Raw genomic sequence first — 17,817 nt, 5'->3', positions numbered from 1 at the left:
AGTTTAACCCTCAAACAGGCTTTTGAAAAAGTGAGGACTGGCCAAAATGTCCTCACTTTGTGAAAATGTCCTCACTCTGTTGCTAAAATATGTTTATTGGTCCTCACTGTGTAGCATGTACAAGTAACACATACACACACACACACACACACACACGTTAGCAGCAGTTGCGAGATATCAGCTACATTGTATGATTGATTGAGTGAGCAAAAAAGCATTGACCTTGGGGAATCAAGTCCTTGTTCTGCTTCAACAGTGCAAGAGCCTCACAACAGCCACACGAAAGTCACGAAAGAAATCAGAAAATCATCCCAACGTCTCACGTCCCGTGTGGAGCTGCTGATCAGGCAATGATTAGTCCTCACTCCTCCCCTGAAATTCGGTCAGACTCTAAAACGAGTTGTACGGCTCAAAAATCGCGTCGAAACGGGCTCAAATCAAAGTTTATGCGTGGCTTAAGGCTTAACAAGAGAGCGAAGAAGCACATCTCCCAAAATGTCCAACTGTTGTTCTCAAGGTCAAGGATAAACTTTGAACTTGTGTTTACTTTACTCACCTGTCTTGTAAAACACAGACCATATCATATCACCATAAGCCACAGAATTGCCCATGTCACTGAACTAGTTGTCAGCAGATGCTGGTTAAATGAATCCCCTTTTGAATTCTGTATTCCACGATATATCTTATTGACGCTATCAATGGCCACCAGATACTGTGCATCCAAAAGTAAGTTGCAAGCCTGAGTTAATCTAGTCATTAAGTGCTCAACACTCTGGGAACAGTTCTCCCTTGCAGTAAGCTATAATACTTCCCTTCTGCCTCACCGTTAATAGCTCATGTGGAGGGGTTTTTTATAGGACATGTGGAAGCCAATATGCATGGGCGTCAGAGATTAAATGGAAAGTTTGGTTGACATGATCGCATTCCCATCCCTTCTCTCCTCCTTGAACCTCTTTTCCCTCCCCTTGCACTCAAACTATCCTCCATTTTTCTTCACGCTAATTAACAAGCAGGGTGGTGATTAGTCAGGAGGCAGCACACCCCACCCCTCCGTCATCCTCCAGACTCAGAGGTGTGTTTTCTCTGTGACTTGAACATGTGTTAAAGGCAGCTGGGTAGTCACTGACAGCTCCGGAGCAGTGGGGGAAAACATGCTCTCAGTCTATAGCTGCTGCTCACACACACGGCGTCTGCAGGATATGAACACACACACAGACTCAGTGAAGAAAGCTGTCGCATGTGCCCCGATCCTCACACACATCTGGGTTCTCTTTGAGATATTTCCCCATTTTGAAACACACCGACACACACATACATAAATACACGCTCCTGTTCCCCCATTTCCCCTATTGGAAGATACACGCCCAAACACATACTCAAAACACGTCATTATCTCACATTTTTTGTTTATCATCCACTCGACACCATGTTCACACAAACACATTTACAAAGCATTGTTTGCATCTCATTGAGGGATGGCTGAGCTTGTTTCACAGTGCTACAAAGACAGCAGGAGGGGAGAGATGGAGACATAGACAAACAAAAAGCAAGCCCAGACGTAAACAGATAGCCAGACAGGCATTCTGCCTTTGGGTTCGTGATTCAGAATACTAACAAGGCGTCTCAGCTTACACCCAGGGATGGAAGGTGTGATGTAGGGCAGAACCAAGCAACGGGAGGGGAGGGGAGGGACGATATACCCTTGGAATCTGAGTGGTCGCCTCGAGTTCCTCCCTGAATTTTTACTGTACCCGATTGGCTGGTGGACTCTGATTGGCACGCTGACAAAAAAGGGACAGTGCTTGCGTATTTATACCAAATCAAGTATGCTTTTAACCGAGAACATGGGTATGTCTGTATCTGGCCACCCAGGAAGTAACATCAGTAAGGTTCCCTGTTTCCTGTAATATACATTTAACAACTTTTTCTTTTTTACCATTTGATGTCAGATTAATATACGAGTCAAAACTCCAGCTTCTCCTGGGATTCTCTCTCGTGTTCAATCCCACCATGGCTTTGTATTAATGACTCCCATACAAAAGCAGTTTTAATTTGTTAATTAATTTGTTATCTTTGCATTAGTCATTTGGTTTGGTGCATCACATGGCACGTTGTTTTTGCATATTTCATTTCACTGTATAACATGCGGTCTGATTTAATGGTGGATCCCTTATGGGAATTAATGATGATTTTTAAATGGATATTTTGATTCATATTTTTTCCTCAAAGCGTTTATTTTAGGTCACTTAAATCATGTTGGATTTTTTTTTTTGTAAGATGCATACTAAGTGAATTTTACACAACGACCGTAAGAATCCATCTGATGCTATTCACCACAGACACGTTCATTGTACTAAATACTGTATTATGCAAATAATTAATTAAACCAGTCCTGGCTCACAAACGCACAGTGATCAAGAGCTGGGCAATACTCTGTATGAATACAATTAACCATCATCTGCATTACAATAACATCATAAGATTTTGCCAACAATGAATCCTTCATTTTGTTTGGTCTCTAATGAGCATTTCCTAAAATATCTCCATGAAGCAGCAACATTCAGACCAAAAATATTGTCATCTTACTGGTGTATTAGAAGCTCTGCATGCTGTTCTATAGAACAGCACAGGGACATAAGATCGTGTATGTGTGCATGATAGAAAGACTTCAGGCAGAATTTGTAAAATACCAGCATATTGTTTTTGTCATTTCTTCCCGGACTGATTAAGAGGCAGAACTCTGGCTGTGGGAGAGACAATGACAGCAGAGAATCAACTTCTTTATCCCCTCCTTTGCTTGCCTGAGCGGAGAACTATGGAGGTTTTTGTGTGTTTTGCTTATTACTTTGGAAAATGAAATGACAGAAAGAGTTTGAGGTTTAAGATTTAAAGGGTTTAATTCAAGGGTATTTTTCACACATCAATTGAACAGTAATGAGTCCCACTATTTAAAGGTGCAGTTAGAGAGATTTTTACTGCCACATAACACAAAATGACCGTTTCAACAATCACGCCCTGCAGCTTGACAGCAGTGCTGATCACTATGAATGCGAGGAGATTTCTAAAGCTTTTCAAACTCACTTTGTAGCACAGAGGATTAAAAATGTTGTGTGCATCTTTCGATTTATTTTTTAAAGTGACTTTAATCTGTATTTTTAAAATGGCAATGGAACAAATGGTTAAGTGTGATGGGATGTGAAAGGGAACATGTAGTGAGGAACCTGCAGTTTTTCTCACCTGGACAGAGATAAAAGCTTCATGGAGAATGCTTGATACCCTATTGAATGATTCTGATGTCTCTATTGGAGTAAATGGAAATATAATTTTCAGCCCAGTCACCAGAATTAAATATTAGTATTGTATGTTTCTGCAAACCACGTCAACATCATATTTCTACATTTTGTACATATCATATCACAGTTGTAAGGTGACAATGTATTTGAGCTGACTTTGTCATCGAGGTATGGAGGGGATGGTGGGTGGCCCGTCACTTAGACGCCTGCCAAACTAAATACCACTGTTTGAGACCAACAAATAACAAAACCGACTGTTCTGTCAGGACCACTTTAGTCACTTTAATTGCCATTTGCAGTATTATTTTTGGCGGTATGGCTCTGTTCTGGGGCTTCTCTGCCCTTCCACATGCCTACTTAGAAAGTCTCTTTCATGCGCCTACGAAGAAAGCCTGAGGCAGAGAGAGCAAACCTTCCTGCCCTTCCATGTGCCTACATGGAAAGCCTAAGGCAGGGAGAGCAGCAGCAAAGACCCCCTGGGAACAGAACAGAGCAGCATCGATGACAGAAATGACATTGATAAGTGCAACATTTTTCTGGTAATTGGATTGCAATTTTCACACTAAAACAGGTACCAACAATGCAGCATGCCACCTAATATGCACAACACTAAACCTACCATGGCAGGAGCATTTTGCTTTGGCTCCACAAAATCACTGCACAGGCCAAAATTTAAAAAATGAACACCCAGTGAAAACACAGGTGCATTAACATTACCATCAGCTTTGAGCCAGCGTGAAATAAGAGGACCATATACTGTGTCCTATTTATTTTCATCAATGGTGCAGTTCCATACTGCATCACAGAGAGAACAGGAGGGATAAGAAACTGCACATATTGAGGCAAGACACACTGAACAAATGGAGGCTGAAACTGCAGCTTGAGATGTAAAAACAAAGAAAAATGACAGTCTATCACAGTCTTCACTCTTATCCCAGCCTTAACCAACAACTTGTGATCTCCACTGCTGCTCAGTTTGTTTTACAGAGCTCAGTTGTTGTTGGCACTGTCGTTGTTGTTTCTTTTATTTTTTTTTCTTCAAACTATCAGGTTGAGCTGAGCTGAGTGAGACCGAATGGTCCACTTCTGCCTGTCACTCATCCAGTGCATTAAACTGTACGTGAGATCGGTGACACCAGTGGAAATGTGCTGGACAGATATTGACAGATAATGTGCGAGCGTAAATCCCCGCAGTTCACCTACAATATGTCATCGGCCGATGAAGCAGAGGAAAATACAGACAACTCTGACATATCGCTCAGTCATGTACGAGTTTATGTTGAAACAGACACATCAAAGCAAATCCCCCAATTGTCTCCCCTAAGCCGCGAAAGAGCAGAGGGATGGATCAGCCCACTGAATGTGTGTGAGTATGGCCACTGTTGGAGACAGGAATAAAAAATGCCTAAGTCCTCTTTGAGACAAAAACTATTGAGGATTGTGCCAAACTAGGGTGAGTGCAGAGGAACAACTCCACACTTTTTTATTTATGACCTGATTTTTATGTGTAACTTTACAAGTAAGTTTTTCAAGGCTTTTTTTTATTCATTCAGTTATCAGCACAGGATTGGTAAAAATCCCCGATCATTAACAAGAATTATTCATGTATAATAATGTATAACGACGAGGGTATTGCTCGGATATTGCAGCATGCACAGTCAAACTTCAAATGTCATAATTTCGGTGGATATATTTATGACAGTTGCTGAGGGATCTGCAGGCATCAACAGTGCAGGGATATTTATTTGATGATGAAGGCAAATATCTGGACTGTGCCAGGACGTTGTTTATATGAGTGTTCCAACTGTGGCAGCTTCACATCCACCGTAGATCTTGAGTCGTCTGCATCACGCCAAGTACTCTCCATCACAGCACCCCATTTCTTCCACTGGGACCTGGCATTCCTGTCAGTCATGTGCTATCAGTGAGGCTGCAGGCGCTGCTTAGGCCTGCCCAACTATCTTCCCCCCTTCCGTTCTCTTTCTTCTCACCCCACCCCTCTCGACAGTTTCTGTGTATCTCCCTCCACCACCTCAGTCCTCGGTGAGCACTCCACTTTTTACAGTCCATTCAGTCTTCTTTCTAGGTTTCCTGTTCTCAGCTTTCCTTATCTGAAAGTCTCTGCAGCTGATGGTTCACGCTGTACTCTGGTACTTTTTGCTTGGTTTGTCTTACATCTAATCTTGCTCTCTGTCTCTTTTTTTTCTCCCCCTCTCTTTCTTGCAGGTGTAAGGAGGGCTACCATGGATTACGCTGTGACCAGTTTGTACCCAAGACAGATGCTATCTTGTCAGACCCAAGTACGTTCTCCTTGCTATTTTTTTTATCCTACAATATCTGTGTATTGATCTGCGACATGAAAACAAATTCATGAGAACATGTTACATGCCCCTGAGCGAATCTCTGACTGTACTGTATCAGTCAACAAGATAAATATAAATCAAGTGGGATCAGGCAAACGTTAACTCTTGCAGCACAGGTTTGTGGAGTACTCTTGGACGTAAGACTTTATAAAAAATAGCTTCTGGGGCACTCTGGGAGCACAATGCACAGAACTCACTCACTCATGTGAGGCAGGCCATCGCCTGATTAGCTAAGTCAGAATGCCTCACCGAAAATCAGGCGCTCCTTAAAGAAAATCCAAGGTACAAAGAGAACAAGAACATGAAAGGAGAAGAGAGGCAATGGCCAAAAATCTGGCAAGTAAAATATGAAGAAATACCAGGTATGACAGGTGAAGCTGAAGGTGAGAAGTGAGACAGAGGTAAATATTTAGCAAAATAAGCAGTAGCTCAGTCCTTAGGAACTTGGGTTGGGAACCGGAGGGTCGCCTGTTCAAGTCCCCGTCCGGACCAAAATATGTAGCGTGGACTGGTAGCTGGAGAGGTGCCAGTTCACCTCCTAGACACTGCCGAGGTGCCCCTGAGCAAGGCACTGAATCCCCCAACCGCTCGGAGCGCCTGTCATGGGCAGCCCACTCTGACATCTCTCCACTTAGTGCATGTATAAGTCCAGTTTGTGCATGTGTGTGTTCGGACCTGTGTGTAATTGACAACAGAGTGAAAAATTTAATTTCTCCTTGGGGATTAATAAAGTATATAAAAATAAACCTGCTGTTTTGGGCTCAGTTCTAAAACTACAGTGAAGACAAGTATCATATTGCATTAGAGGACCTAAGGCACCCATTGGTACCAACCGTGTTAAGGTATCTTGTCTTGAAGGGGGTCAAATAATGCTCCAAAGTTATGCTAATTTTTGGCGAGGGGAGTTGACAGCCATGTCCTCCTGAGACCCTGTGTCCTCATATGAGGACATCACATTTTGGGTTTACTGCACCTTATACTTCATTTTACTTAACTTTGACCTGTTGTCCTCGTTCATGGACACATTTTATGCCATCTAGGGGTAGTAAGAGCACAATACACTAATCTATGTAAAACAAGATGGCAGCCATCTCTGCCAAGTCAGCCTGCAGCCGATCCCGACACAAAAGTTGACAAGGTTTAAAACCTGATCAGATTTCTTGGTTTAAACTTGTTTATTTATGATTAATTATATTTGACCAATTTTGGCAAATGTAACAAGCTAAGATATTGTTAATTAGGAAGTACGTGTTTGAGGACATTGGGACTTAATTACCGTTGACAATGTTTAGTTTTTTATACTTATCAGGTCCTACTAATCCCAAGATGCATACCAAATAAATGTTCGGGTCTCAGGGAGACATACTCTTAACACTATTTCAGCTCTGCACACAATTTGACTAGTCTTTAAAGTAGCCCTCAATACTGAATGAATAACTGAAGAAAGAAAATAGTTGTTCACTCCTGATTTGATGTTGTGATTTAATACCTCGCCTCAATCAGTGACTGATTTTACTCTTCTTTAATTATTCAATGGAGGGCAATTTTTCAGCCCCGAGGACTGGTCTGCTTTTCAGAAAATAAGGAAACAAGGTCTTAACAGTAGGTACAAGTACAAGTACAAATTAAAAAAAAAAAAAAAACACATTTCATTTGAATTTGATTAATTGCCTGTATTTCTTAATTGCTGGTCCGTCTTCCCCCAAACAAGAACAAGAGCTCATGAGAAATAGACACAAATAAAGACCTTAGCTAACAAACAATAATGGAAAAAAACAAACAGTAAAATCAGAATCAGAATTAGAAACACGTTATTGATCCCTGAGGGGAAATTATGATTCACTACAGTTGCTCCAATGTAAAGAATAGAAAATTATAAGAAGTAGGATTAAGAGGATTAAGAGGATGAAATAAAAGTGTGTAAATATAAATCAATAAATAAAATAAAGGGGAAATTAAATGTGCATTAAAATGATAATAAAATGTGCACTATGCTACCATGTTTAACACTAGTACTTAAGCTATAAGATTAAAGTATTAAAATAAAATGTATATTGTGACTGTGCTGAGGCTGTAAGTGTGATAATTTAACTATAATATATCCATCAGTAGAATAAACAACAATAGCAGAAAGTAAACATAAGATATATGTACAGTTATGCGCATTGTATTTTGAATTAATATAAACATTCAAGCAGTGAAAAATATTGTACAGTTGAATATTTGCTCCCAGGAGATAATTAGGAATTATAAGTGCACTAGGTTAAAAAGTCCAAATGCCAGTCTATTGACTCAGAGCGGCTGATACTCTGAGGGAGGAGTTGTACAGGTTGATGGCAACTGGCAGGAGTGACTTCCTGTGGCGCTTTGTGGTGCATCTTGGGGGAATGAGTCTGTCACTGAATGTGCTCCTGTGTCTGACCAGCACATGGTGGAGTGGGTGGGAGACATTATCCAAGATGACACGTATCTTAGACAGCATCCTCCTCTCTGACACTGCCACCAGAGTCTCAGCTCCACCCCACAACGTTACTGGCCTTTCAAAGCAATTTAATGATAATTAATAATACAATGTGTACAAATTCTATCCTTTCTTTTTTCTGTTTTTTGGACTGCACCCTGGATGGCTTTTGACTTTTCATTTTCTGACCCCTTCGACTAATGTTATTTAGGTTTTTTTTTTCGTTTGTTTGTTTTTTTTTCTAATGTCAAACCAAAAAAAAATTAGGGAGGAGTTGGAGGAACAATTTGGTGGCCACCTCTGTTGCCAGTGGGAAGATCCACCACTGCCAACAAGGCACCTTTGTTGCATTCGCTTCCTTTCTTTCTCTCTTCCTTCATTTCCTCTCAGCTCTCTCCTGTTAACTCGTTAATGAAATCATATAACACCCTAAAAACTAATTTCCAGCAAAGAGAAATGTTGCTAATCATTGTACACCAAGCTCTTGTTGAATAGATAGAATTTCTCATTATTAGTACAGAATAGACAGAAAAGTACTTACGTACTGCCTTAGATTAAAAAAAAAGGTTGATTTCTCTCACATTTTAATTTTTTGCCCCTTAAAGGACAACTTCGGTATTTTTCAACCTGGGCTCTATTTCCCCATGTGTATGTGTGCATATGATTCATGGGTACCACTCGTTCTAAAATTGGTTCAGTATTGAAAAGCAAACCTCACGGACTGCATTTTTTCATCTGCGTAATATTGCGAAAATTAGGCCTATCCTGACCCGAAAAGATGCAGAAAAATTGGTCCACGCTTTTGTTACCTCAAGGCTGGATTACTGTAACTCTCTATTATCAGGTAGCTCTAGTAAGTCCTTAAAAACTCTCCAGCTAATTCAGAATGCAGCAGCACGTGTACTAACAGGAACTAAGAAACGAGATCATATTTCTCCTGTTTTAGCTTCTCTGCACTGGCTCCCTGTAAAATCCAGAATTGAATTTAAAATCCTACTGTTAACTTATAAAGCTCTAAATGGTCAAGCTCCGTCATATCTTAGAGAGCTCATAGTGCCTTATTATCCCACCAGAACACTGCGCTCTGAGAACGCAGGGTTACTCGTGGTCCCTAAAGTCTCCAAAAGCAGATCAGGAGCCAGAGCCTTCAGCTATCAGGCTCCTCTCCTGTGGAATCATCTTCCTGTTACGGTCCGGGAGGCAGACACCGTCTCCACATTTAAGACTAGACTTAAGACTTTCCTCTTTGATAAAGCTTATAGTTAGGGCTGGCTCAGGCTTGCCCTGTACCAGCCCCTAGTTAGGCTGACTTAGGCCTAGTCTGCCGGAGGACCCCCTATAATACACCGGGCTCCCTCTCTCTCCCTCTCTCTCTCTCTCTCTCTCTCTCTCTCTCTCTCTCTCTCTCTCTCTCTCTCTCTCTCTCTCTCTCTCTCTCTCTCACTCTCATCCTATTACTGCATCTTGCTAACTCGGCCATTCTGGATGTCACTAACTCGGCTTCTTCTCCGGAGCCTTTGTGCTCCACTGTCTCTCAGAATAACTCATACCGCAGCGGTGCCTGGACAGTGTGACGTGTGTGGTTGTGCTGCTGCCGTGGTCCTGCCAGATGCCTCCTGCTGCTGCTGCCATCATTAGTCATTAGTCATACTTCTACTGTTATTATACACATATGACTATTGTCACACAAGTATACTGTCTGATACTAATACATACTTTCAACATATTGTACCACAGTAGCCAGAACTATAACTATAATATTATTACTTTCATTAATGTTGTTGTAAGCTACTGTCATTACCTGCATCTCTCTCTCTCTCTCTCTCTCTCTCTCTCTGTCTCATTGTGTCATATGGATTACTGTTAATTTATTATGCTGATCTGTTCTGTACGACATCTATTGCACGTCTGTCCGTCCTGGAAGAGGGATCCCTCCTCAGTTGCTCTTCCTGAGGTTTCTACCGTTTTTTTTTTTCCCCGTTAAAGGGGTTTTTTTTGGGGAGTTTTTCCTTATCCGCTGTGAGGGTCTTAAGGACAGAGGGATGTCGTATGCTGTAAAGCCCTGTGAGGCAAATTGTGATTTGTGATATTGGGCTTTATAAATAAAATTGAATTGAATTGAAATTGAATATTGAGCCGCGAAACAAGCTAAAACGGTAATGGGGCCAAATGCGTCCCATATAAAAGTGCTTTTTTTCGCCACTGACCGGTTCAGATCGCCAGTGCTATCTCTGTAAATAGCATATGGTAGCGGCCCTGGGGCAGTGGTGAGTGTGAATGAGTGGAGTCAGCTGTCAGTCAGTGTTGGAGCAGAAAGGCGGAAGTTGTCCCCGCTCTGTATTGTAAATGAGTATGTGTGTGTGTGACGTGTGTGTTTTTTCGCCACTGACCGGTTCAGATCGCCAGTGCTATCTCTGTAAATAGCATGCTAACTTAGCCTTTCCCTTACCTCAGGGCTGTGTGATGTCACGAGCTTTGCTCCACTGTGTCTGTAGCTCTCTCTACTCGTGGGACAGCCGTTTTGTTGAGGAAGAGGTGTTTCGGGATTGGATGTCTTCTCTTCTTCGGCTGGCAGTAGTCATCTTGGGAGAAGTGAGCACTGCAGACCCGATGGTCTGCAAGGCGCAGTGTCTGGACAGGAGTGTTAGCATCCATTTGTAGCACAGCTAACCACAACTTCAGCATCTCACCGTCCGACAAAGGCAGCCTATGAAAGCTGTACGGGGTGTTGCGTGACATCCTGTTCTTGCGTTCGGGAAAAAGGCCCATTTATTTGAGCACTCCAAAAACTCTGGTAACACTCCAGAGGGTAGCACGTAAAAGACACCGTCCTCTGACTCTTCTAGTGTAACACACACTTCACACACACATACTCATTTACATTACCAAGCGGGGACAACTTCCGTCTCTCTGCTCCAACACTGACTGACAGCTGACTCCACTCATTCACACTCACCACTGCCCCAGGGCCGCTACCATATGCTATTTACAGAGATAGCACTGGTGATCTGAACCGGTCAGTGGCGAAAAAAGCACTTTTATACGGGATGCATTTGCCCCCATTACCGTTTTAGCTCATTTCGCGGCTCAATACTGAACCAATTTTAGAACGAGTGGTACCCATGAATCATATGCACACATACATATGGGGAAATAGAGCCCAGGTTGAAAAATACTGAAATTGTCCTATAAAACAGTTTATTTCTGGAACCTAAAATGAGTGCCAGTAACATAACGATACATAGCTCAAGTATGTAGTCTAAGAGGTAATCTGCTTCAGGCTTAATGTTTCCATTTTGTGTCCATTTTTTAATAACGTGGTGGTACATTGATTAAAAGTGTCATAATGTTGAAATCTTCATTTAAATATCAATTTGGGAATTATTATAGCAATAAAAAAAACATTATTTACTTGCTTGACACAGTCATAATGCCTATCATGAGACTGTTTCTTAATTGGCCGACAGAGGTACAGTGCTACCATGCAGATATTAGAATTACACCCTGTGCATAAAACCTCCTGTATCTTTTATTACACTCTTTAATCTTGCTTTAGTGTAGCTAAAAGGAAAGAAAGTCTTCAGTTTCCTATTGTTCATGAAAAATAATTCCCCTGAAGTCTTTGAATCCCCATGACAGCTGTGTAGTGTAGTTAAAAAATAAAGCAAAAGTCAGAGGTACATGGAAGAGAAATTGGAGGCCCAGAGCCTTTCCCACGAGACTGCGGCTTTACAAATTCACACTGTTTTATGGAGTGACTTGGTTCCTCTGCACCAAGAGTCAGAGAAAAAACTTAACTCCCATTGCCTTCTGTTTGATGCCACCAGGCCCACTGAGAGTCCATTAATGGGGTCACAAGCCAGTGTCAGGAAGCATGTTTCTTTCCCCCTCATGGCAGCCAGTTTTCACCGTGGGATTTATCTTCTATAGGACAGACATCAATTTTCCTGAGTGTCCAGATTTTTATTTTGCTCTTTGAGATAAACTGAATCGTATTGTGTTTGGCACAAAAATGGAAACCAGAAGACACAAATATAAAAGATTACAACACAATTTTCATTCATTAAAAATGTATAAGGCAATCGGCCTTAGAAAGCAAAATATATAAAAGGTTTGTTTGATGTGTTAAATGGATCTTTTATGTCATTTTTTGTAGCCCTATATTTTTGTGTGACACTAAGGCTGGGGCAATAACCTTATCTCCAAATTCAATACTGTCACCATACTTTGGTGTTGTTTCAATCAGTGCTGTAACGGAAACACATGAAGCCCCCCCAACAGCTAACCCGAGTGAGTAAGTGAGTGAGTGAGTGAGTGACATACTAGGATCCACTACAGTGACTTAAATGCAACTATAGCATCAAAACCCATGCATATACAAAAAAATGGCTTTTAAAAGCTGTCCACTGTAGTAACCACGATGCGTGAAAGGGGTAAAATGGGTAAAACCTTATTATAGACCTTCACTCAGTGGCTATAGCAACTGGTATTCAGACTGTGCAAACCCCAGCACCGGAGTCACAGTGGGCTAGGTCTAACCTGTGTAACAGCAGCAACAGAAAGTTTGCTGATCTGGTGGGGGATCGTGGAGGTGTGGGATCAGACCCCTGGGATCACGCTGGGGTTTGCACTGGCTGAATTCAATATACCACAGCTGCTAACTGAGGGTCTGTGTCTTCGGCTGTCTGCAGTTTTCTGCTTTATCCTTTTGGCTGTGTCTTGAAACAGAAATGACATCAGCAACTTAATTATAGATTACAACAATGAAAGAGGTCACTTCTTTCCACATCCACATAAAGTGAAGCAGCTGAATTTAAAAAAATCAATTTAAAAATCTATGTTTTGCTCCCCAACGTGAAGTATACTCAATAAACATTTGTTATTATTTACCAATTTAGAAACTACATTTCCTGCAGTTTATGGGCTTACTAAAAGCACTTCAACTTGATTATTCTTGGGAGAAGATCACTATTTTAAAATATAGCAGGATTGAAGCAGAAAATGGAAGTGGTTGGATTTTGTCAGTGGATTAAACATACAATAGACCTTTCAGATGACTAAAAATACTGTGTTTTAGGGACGTGCATCTTTTACAGTTGCTGAAGATAAGCCTATGAAACAGTTTGATCAGCGTGTGGAAAAACACAATACTTAAGACTAGGAATCTCCCAGACAACAGTATTAACTCCTAAGCTGCAAAGCTATATTTGCACTGTTGCTACTGCTCATGTGTTGTATCTAGAGGTAGTTAATAGCTGTGATTCCCAACCTGTTCTTCTTATAACCCCTTAATACAAAGCTATATCTATTAACAACCCCCTCTGGCAGGTTACTTATGTCTACAAGGCGCAAACAATGAGCCAAAGACTCATTTTTCCTTCACAGATTGATTTATCTGAATAATTTCTAAAGGCCTGTTGGGGTAAAATTATTCAGTTATCTGCATAAAAAAGCAAACATTAAAGCAAAGTTGAAATAAACACAATAATGTATTCAAGAATTATTATATCATGTTAAAGGAAAGTTTGAAAAACGACAAAGAAGTACAAAATGTGAATTTATTCAAAGTTCAGAATAGTTTCAGGGGAATGAAAATGTGTTCAAATAAGTATATAGAGTAGCATTTCAACATGTCACAGTTATTACTGAGTGTACACATGAACACAATATTCCAGTACTATTCTGAGAGGGAGAAAACATGCTGTACTGTAGGTGGGAAACTTGTTTCGGTGCTACAGGAAGATAAATATACTGTTTGCGAGACACCTCCCGTCACAGATGGTTCATTAAATTAGGTTCCGTAGTGAACTCTTGTGGCCTCAAATCCTCCCCATCCACCCCCGCTGTATGCACATCATATCCCTATATACAGCCTGCATATGAACAGTGTATCATCTACAGTAGAGCCTTGTCATGAATATAAAAATCTCATGGAAAATAAGAATAAGACCTTCAAATATCTTTTATTATGGTTATATAAGCTTTCGCTTTCATCTCAGTGAAGGATTTGGGAGGTTGAAGGCCAAACACCAATCGTGTGTTCATGTCCTCTTTTCACTTTTGTTGTGTTAAAAGTTCATGTTGTTCTTTTCTTGTGTTTTCTTTATTCGGTTTTGTTATATTTTCTTCTCGCTGCAGTACCCTGGTTTTCTTAAGTATATAAGGGTCATTCATGAAAACTCTTCGTCATATTAATAGTACAACTGTTCATAAGAAGTTGGTACACAAAATAGATAAATGGGTGAGTAAATGGCATATAAATATACCAGTGGTGTAATGTAACAAAGTAATAATACTTTTTTTAAGTATTTTTTGTGAGTATCCTTACTTTATTTGAGTTTTTATATTTCTGTCAACTTTAACATTTACTCCACAACATCTCCTAAATAAAATGTGCACTTTTACTCCAGTGCATTTCTTTGTATTGGAGCTAAAGTATTTTACTCCAGCTAGACTTCAGTATCTATGTATTTCTGTGTCCCAAGCATTTTCATTACTTCATCACTACAAAATAAAATCAGAAAGTTTGGCGAATTATTGGTCCCAGCTTCCAAGTTACCCTAAAACTTCAATTAAAAGTCTCATCCCAATTAATTGCCCAGTCCCTTTTACTAGCCTGGTACAGCTACACATTTTGACAAATAAACACCTGTCTGAATTAGATGCCTGGTCTGGTTGTTAAGCAGTTCAGTTTTTAATAGAAGTTCTTCGGACATGTAAAAGTGGGTTGTTGGCTTCTACAAGTCATGTGTCCATTCCTCGATTACCTTGTAAGTTATTGTTATTACTTTAGTCCGTAATGGTCCTCAGATCAAAAGAATCAAAGGATTTTTCATAAAGTGTAATCTAAGTTGTGAGTATTGTGAGTAGCCTCAAGTGTCGTAACTCTCTCCCTGATGGGCATCTGTTGAAACTAGATCAAATGAATGATTCATGATTGATATATTATCTGAGGCCTCATTTTTACACAAGTAATATTCATACTGGTTTAACCCTTTGAAACCTGGATAGACAGCAGTTATCTTGTGCTACATTCAGATGCCTTTTACAAGCATTTAAATGTTTGAATTGTGAGCAGATTCGTTTGATTTCTTTCGAAAATGTGCAAAAGGCAACGAGAAATGGCTAGAAATGTCCTGCAAATTGCAAGAAAACAGTAAAACATGACAAGAAAAAAACCTGAAAAAAGGTAAGAGAAAGGGAATTTTTTTTTTTTTTTTTAAAATGTCCAGGAAAATGCATTTGAAATTATTAAAATTATGTTTTTGGGGGGGGGGGGAATCTCTCCTTCAGCACTTTTTTTCAGGTCATTTCTTTGTTTTTGTTTGTTTGTTTTTTTATTATTATTTTTCAAGAATCTTTCCTGTATTTTTTCCAAATTTTGTGCAAATTTTTGGGTCATTTCTTGTAAAGTTGCTTGTTGCCTTTTTTGTGTGGTGTTTTTTAAAGGGATCGGGCCAGTTTGCTCAGGTTTTGAAGGTTTAACAAAACTGTATTTCCAGATCTTTGCTGAGCAACACATTTGTGTGAAAGGAATTAAAGGCCTGTCCCAAATTAAGGCTCGCTGAGCAAATAATAGCCCGGGGTATTAATTGAGGTTTTACGGTAGATCATAGGTTAATCACATAAGGGCAAGTGCAAACGAGTGCTCTCATAGCCGTAGATAAGATTGGATTTCCAGTCAACCTCAGGCTGCATGTCAGATTAGATACAACATGCTAGCGACTACATTTCACTCGACAATGAGACTGACTTCATGATGGAAGCAGAAAATGGCGTCCCACAGCAGGGAAGGCGAGTAATAATTCAAGGTGATAAAGATCTGTGACAGGTAACTTCAGTGACTGTTCTATGTGTCAGCCCTGGATAGTCAAAGGTTTACATTAGATCCTTTAAGTTGTGATGAAGACCTCGTTTTTCTTCAAGTGTAATGTAAGCTCCATTTATAGAACATGTACGTTAAGAAGACATTGGTATGTAAGTACAGTACATGTCAAATACTTAAGGACTTTTACTCAGGTAATGTTCTAATAGGTAACTTCTACCAAAGTAATTTTCTGGTGAGACATCTGTACTTTTACTCAAGTATGGCTTCCAGGTTCTTCATCCACCACTGAAATATACAATATCTATGAAATACCTATTAAAAGCACTACAAAATGCTCATTTGTCAAAATATTCTTTAGAAATCTTCAGGAGTAATTGTGTGCCATGAACTCACCCTAACCTCTACTACCAGAAAAACATTATAATACAAAACAGTATACAAATTGTCTTGTACCACCGCTCCATGCGTGCACCTGTTCACCCCAGAGAGCTGTGTTTCCCCCACAGTTGTCCAACCACCATAAGAGATAAGTGTACCCTGGAAGATTTGAGGGAGGAATGAAGCCTATTTTGATCTCTGTTGATACAGAGTAATCTAAAATTTACCCAGATTACCAAGGGTTTGGAGGATTATCCTGCTTCCAAAAGCTAAATCATATAATAACATACACACGTACATGCACACACTAACAGCAACTACAAGCGGGACGTGCGCCAATGAAATTCAATTCATAGCAACTGTGTGTGTGTGTGTGTGTGTGTGAGAGTGGGTTTGTTTTTAAAGTGCATGTTTGGATGCAGAGTTTAACTCCACATCTTCAGCGTTAGACACAGATCATGCACACTGGGGGGAAAGAAAAGTTTCATGTGTCATGCACACACTTTTCTCTTTTTTCACCTTTTTACTGAAATCAATCTCAGTGCACCTTCCAGTCTCGAATCATCTATCCCCTCTCATCCTTTGTCTTGGTATTGACTGGCCACAAAGCAGCCACTCAAAAGAGCAGTGCGCACCACCTTGCACACAGCACACACACATCCTAACAGAGGTAGAAAGAGAAGCGGAGACTGTCGCACACATCTCAAAAGCCCGGTGACAAAAGGACAAAGAGGCTCCCTGTCAGGTACTCCAGCTACACTGCTGCGAGCTCAGCTTTGGAAATGAGTTGGGAGGAAGGTGCTTGGGTCTTACATATTGGTGCACACTGCACAGTAGGGAAGTGGCTGGGGCTTTAATTGGAAACATGGGAGTGTAGGAAGGCTGCAGTTTAGTTTATATCTGGTAAAAAAAAAAGTTGAGTTTCTCCCTTAACTGTGAGATAGTTTGCCACTAATGGTGTACAGTTGGGCTAGTTGCACCTTTGAGAGTATCGGGGTGATGTTTGGTGGGAGATTGAAGAGGAGGAGGAGGGAGGTGGGCCAGCTTTTGGTTTTACCCAGCTGATTTACAAAGAGGAAGAAGGCAAGCCTTTAATTTGAACTATTTATCTCCTGTAGATATTAGGTCTGGAGTAAGTAGCGACGCAGGATATTGAGTTCAGTAACACACACACACACACACACACACACACACACATACACAGACACATTGGCTCCCCAGCTCCCTGCTCACCCAAGTGAAGGAGGGGATTAAGGATTTGATTCACTCCCGCCATTGTCTCTCCCACCTGCCAGATTTCTGCTTCTTAATCGGGCCAAGAGCATCTGACATGATGCACAGGTATTCTCCAAGCCTGCTCAAGGCTCCCACAAGACGGCGTAAGTGATTCCCCCGGGTGCTTTGAGTTGCCAGTGCGACGGATTGGGAGCCTGTACGTATTATGATTGGTGAATGTCTCCAGACAAGGCAATGCCAGAGCGAGGGATGTGTATC

General features: G+C 40.7%; 1 protein-coding gene across 2 annotated transcripts in view; it reads left to right on the top strand.

The window, feature by feature from the left end:
- The window catches only part of nrg3b (neuregulin 3b), a 312,090-nt gene that overhangs the window by 249,327 nt on the left and 44,946 nt on the right, over nucleotides 1-17,817 (top strand). For both annotated transcript variants that reach the window (XM_033610813.2, XM_078163170.1), the window contains exon 3: nucleotides 5,520-5,593. In XM_033610813.2, coding sequence (XP_033466704.2) covers nucleotides 5,520-5,593 — 74 coding nt within the window. The remainder of the gene's footprint in view (nucleotides 1-5,519; nucleotides 5,594-17,817) is intronic.

Source organism: Epinephelus lanceolatus, chromosome 21 (genome assembly GCF_041903045.1).
Source record: "Epinephelus lanceolatus isolate andai-2023 chromosome 21, ASM4190304v1, whole genome shotgun sequence".
Lineage (NCBI taxonomy): Eukaryota > Metazoa > Chordata > Actinopteri > Perciformes > Serranidae > Epinephelus > Epinephelus lanceolatus.
The sequence above is the reverse complement of the archived record's forward strand: the minus strand, read 5'-3'. Positions and strand labels throughout refer to the sequence as shown.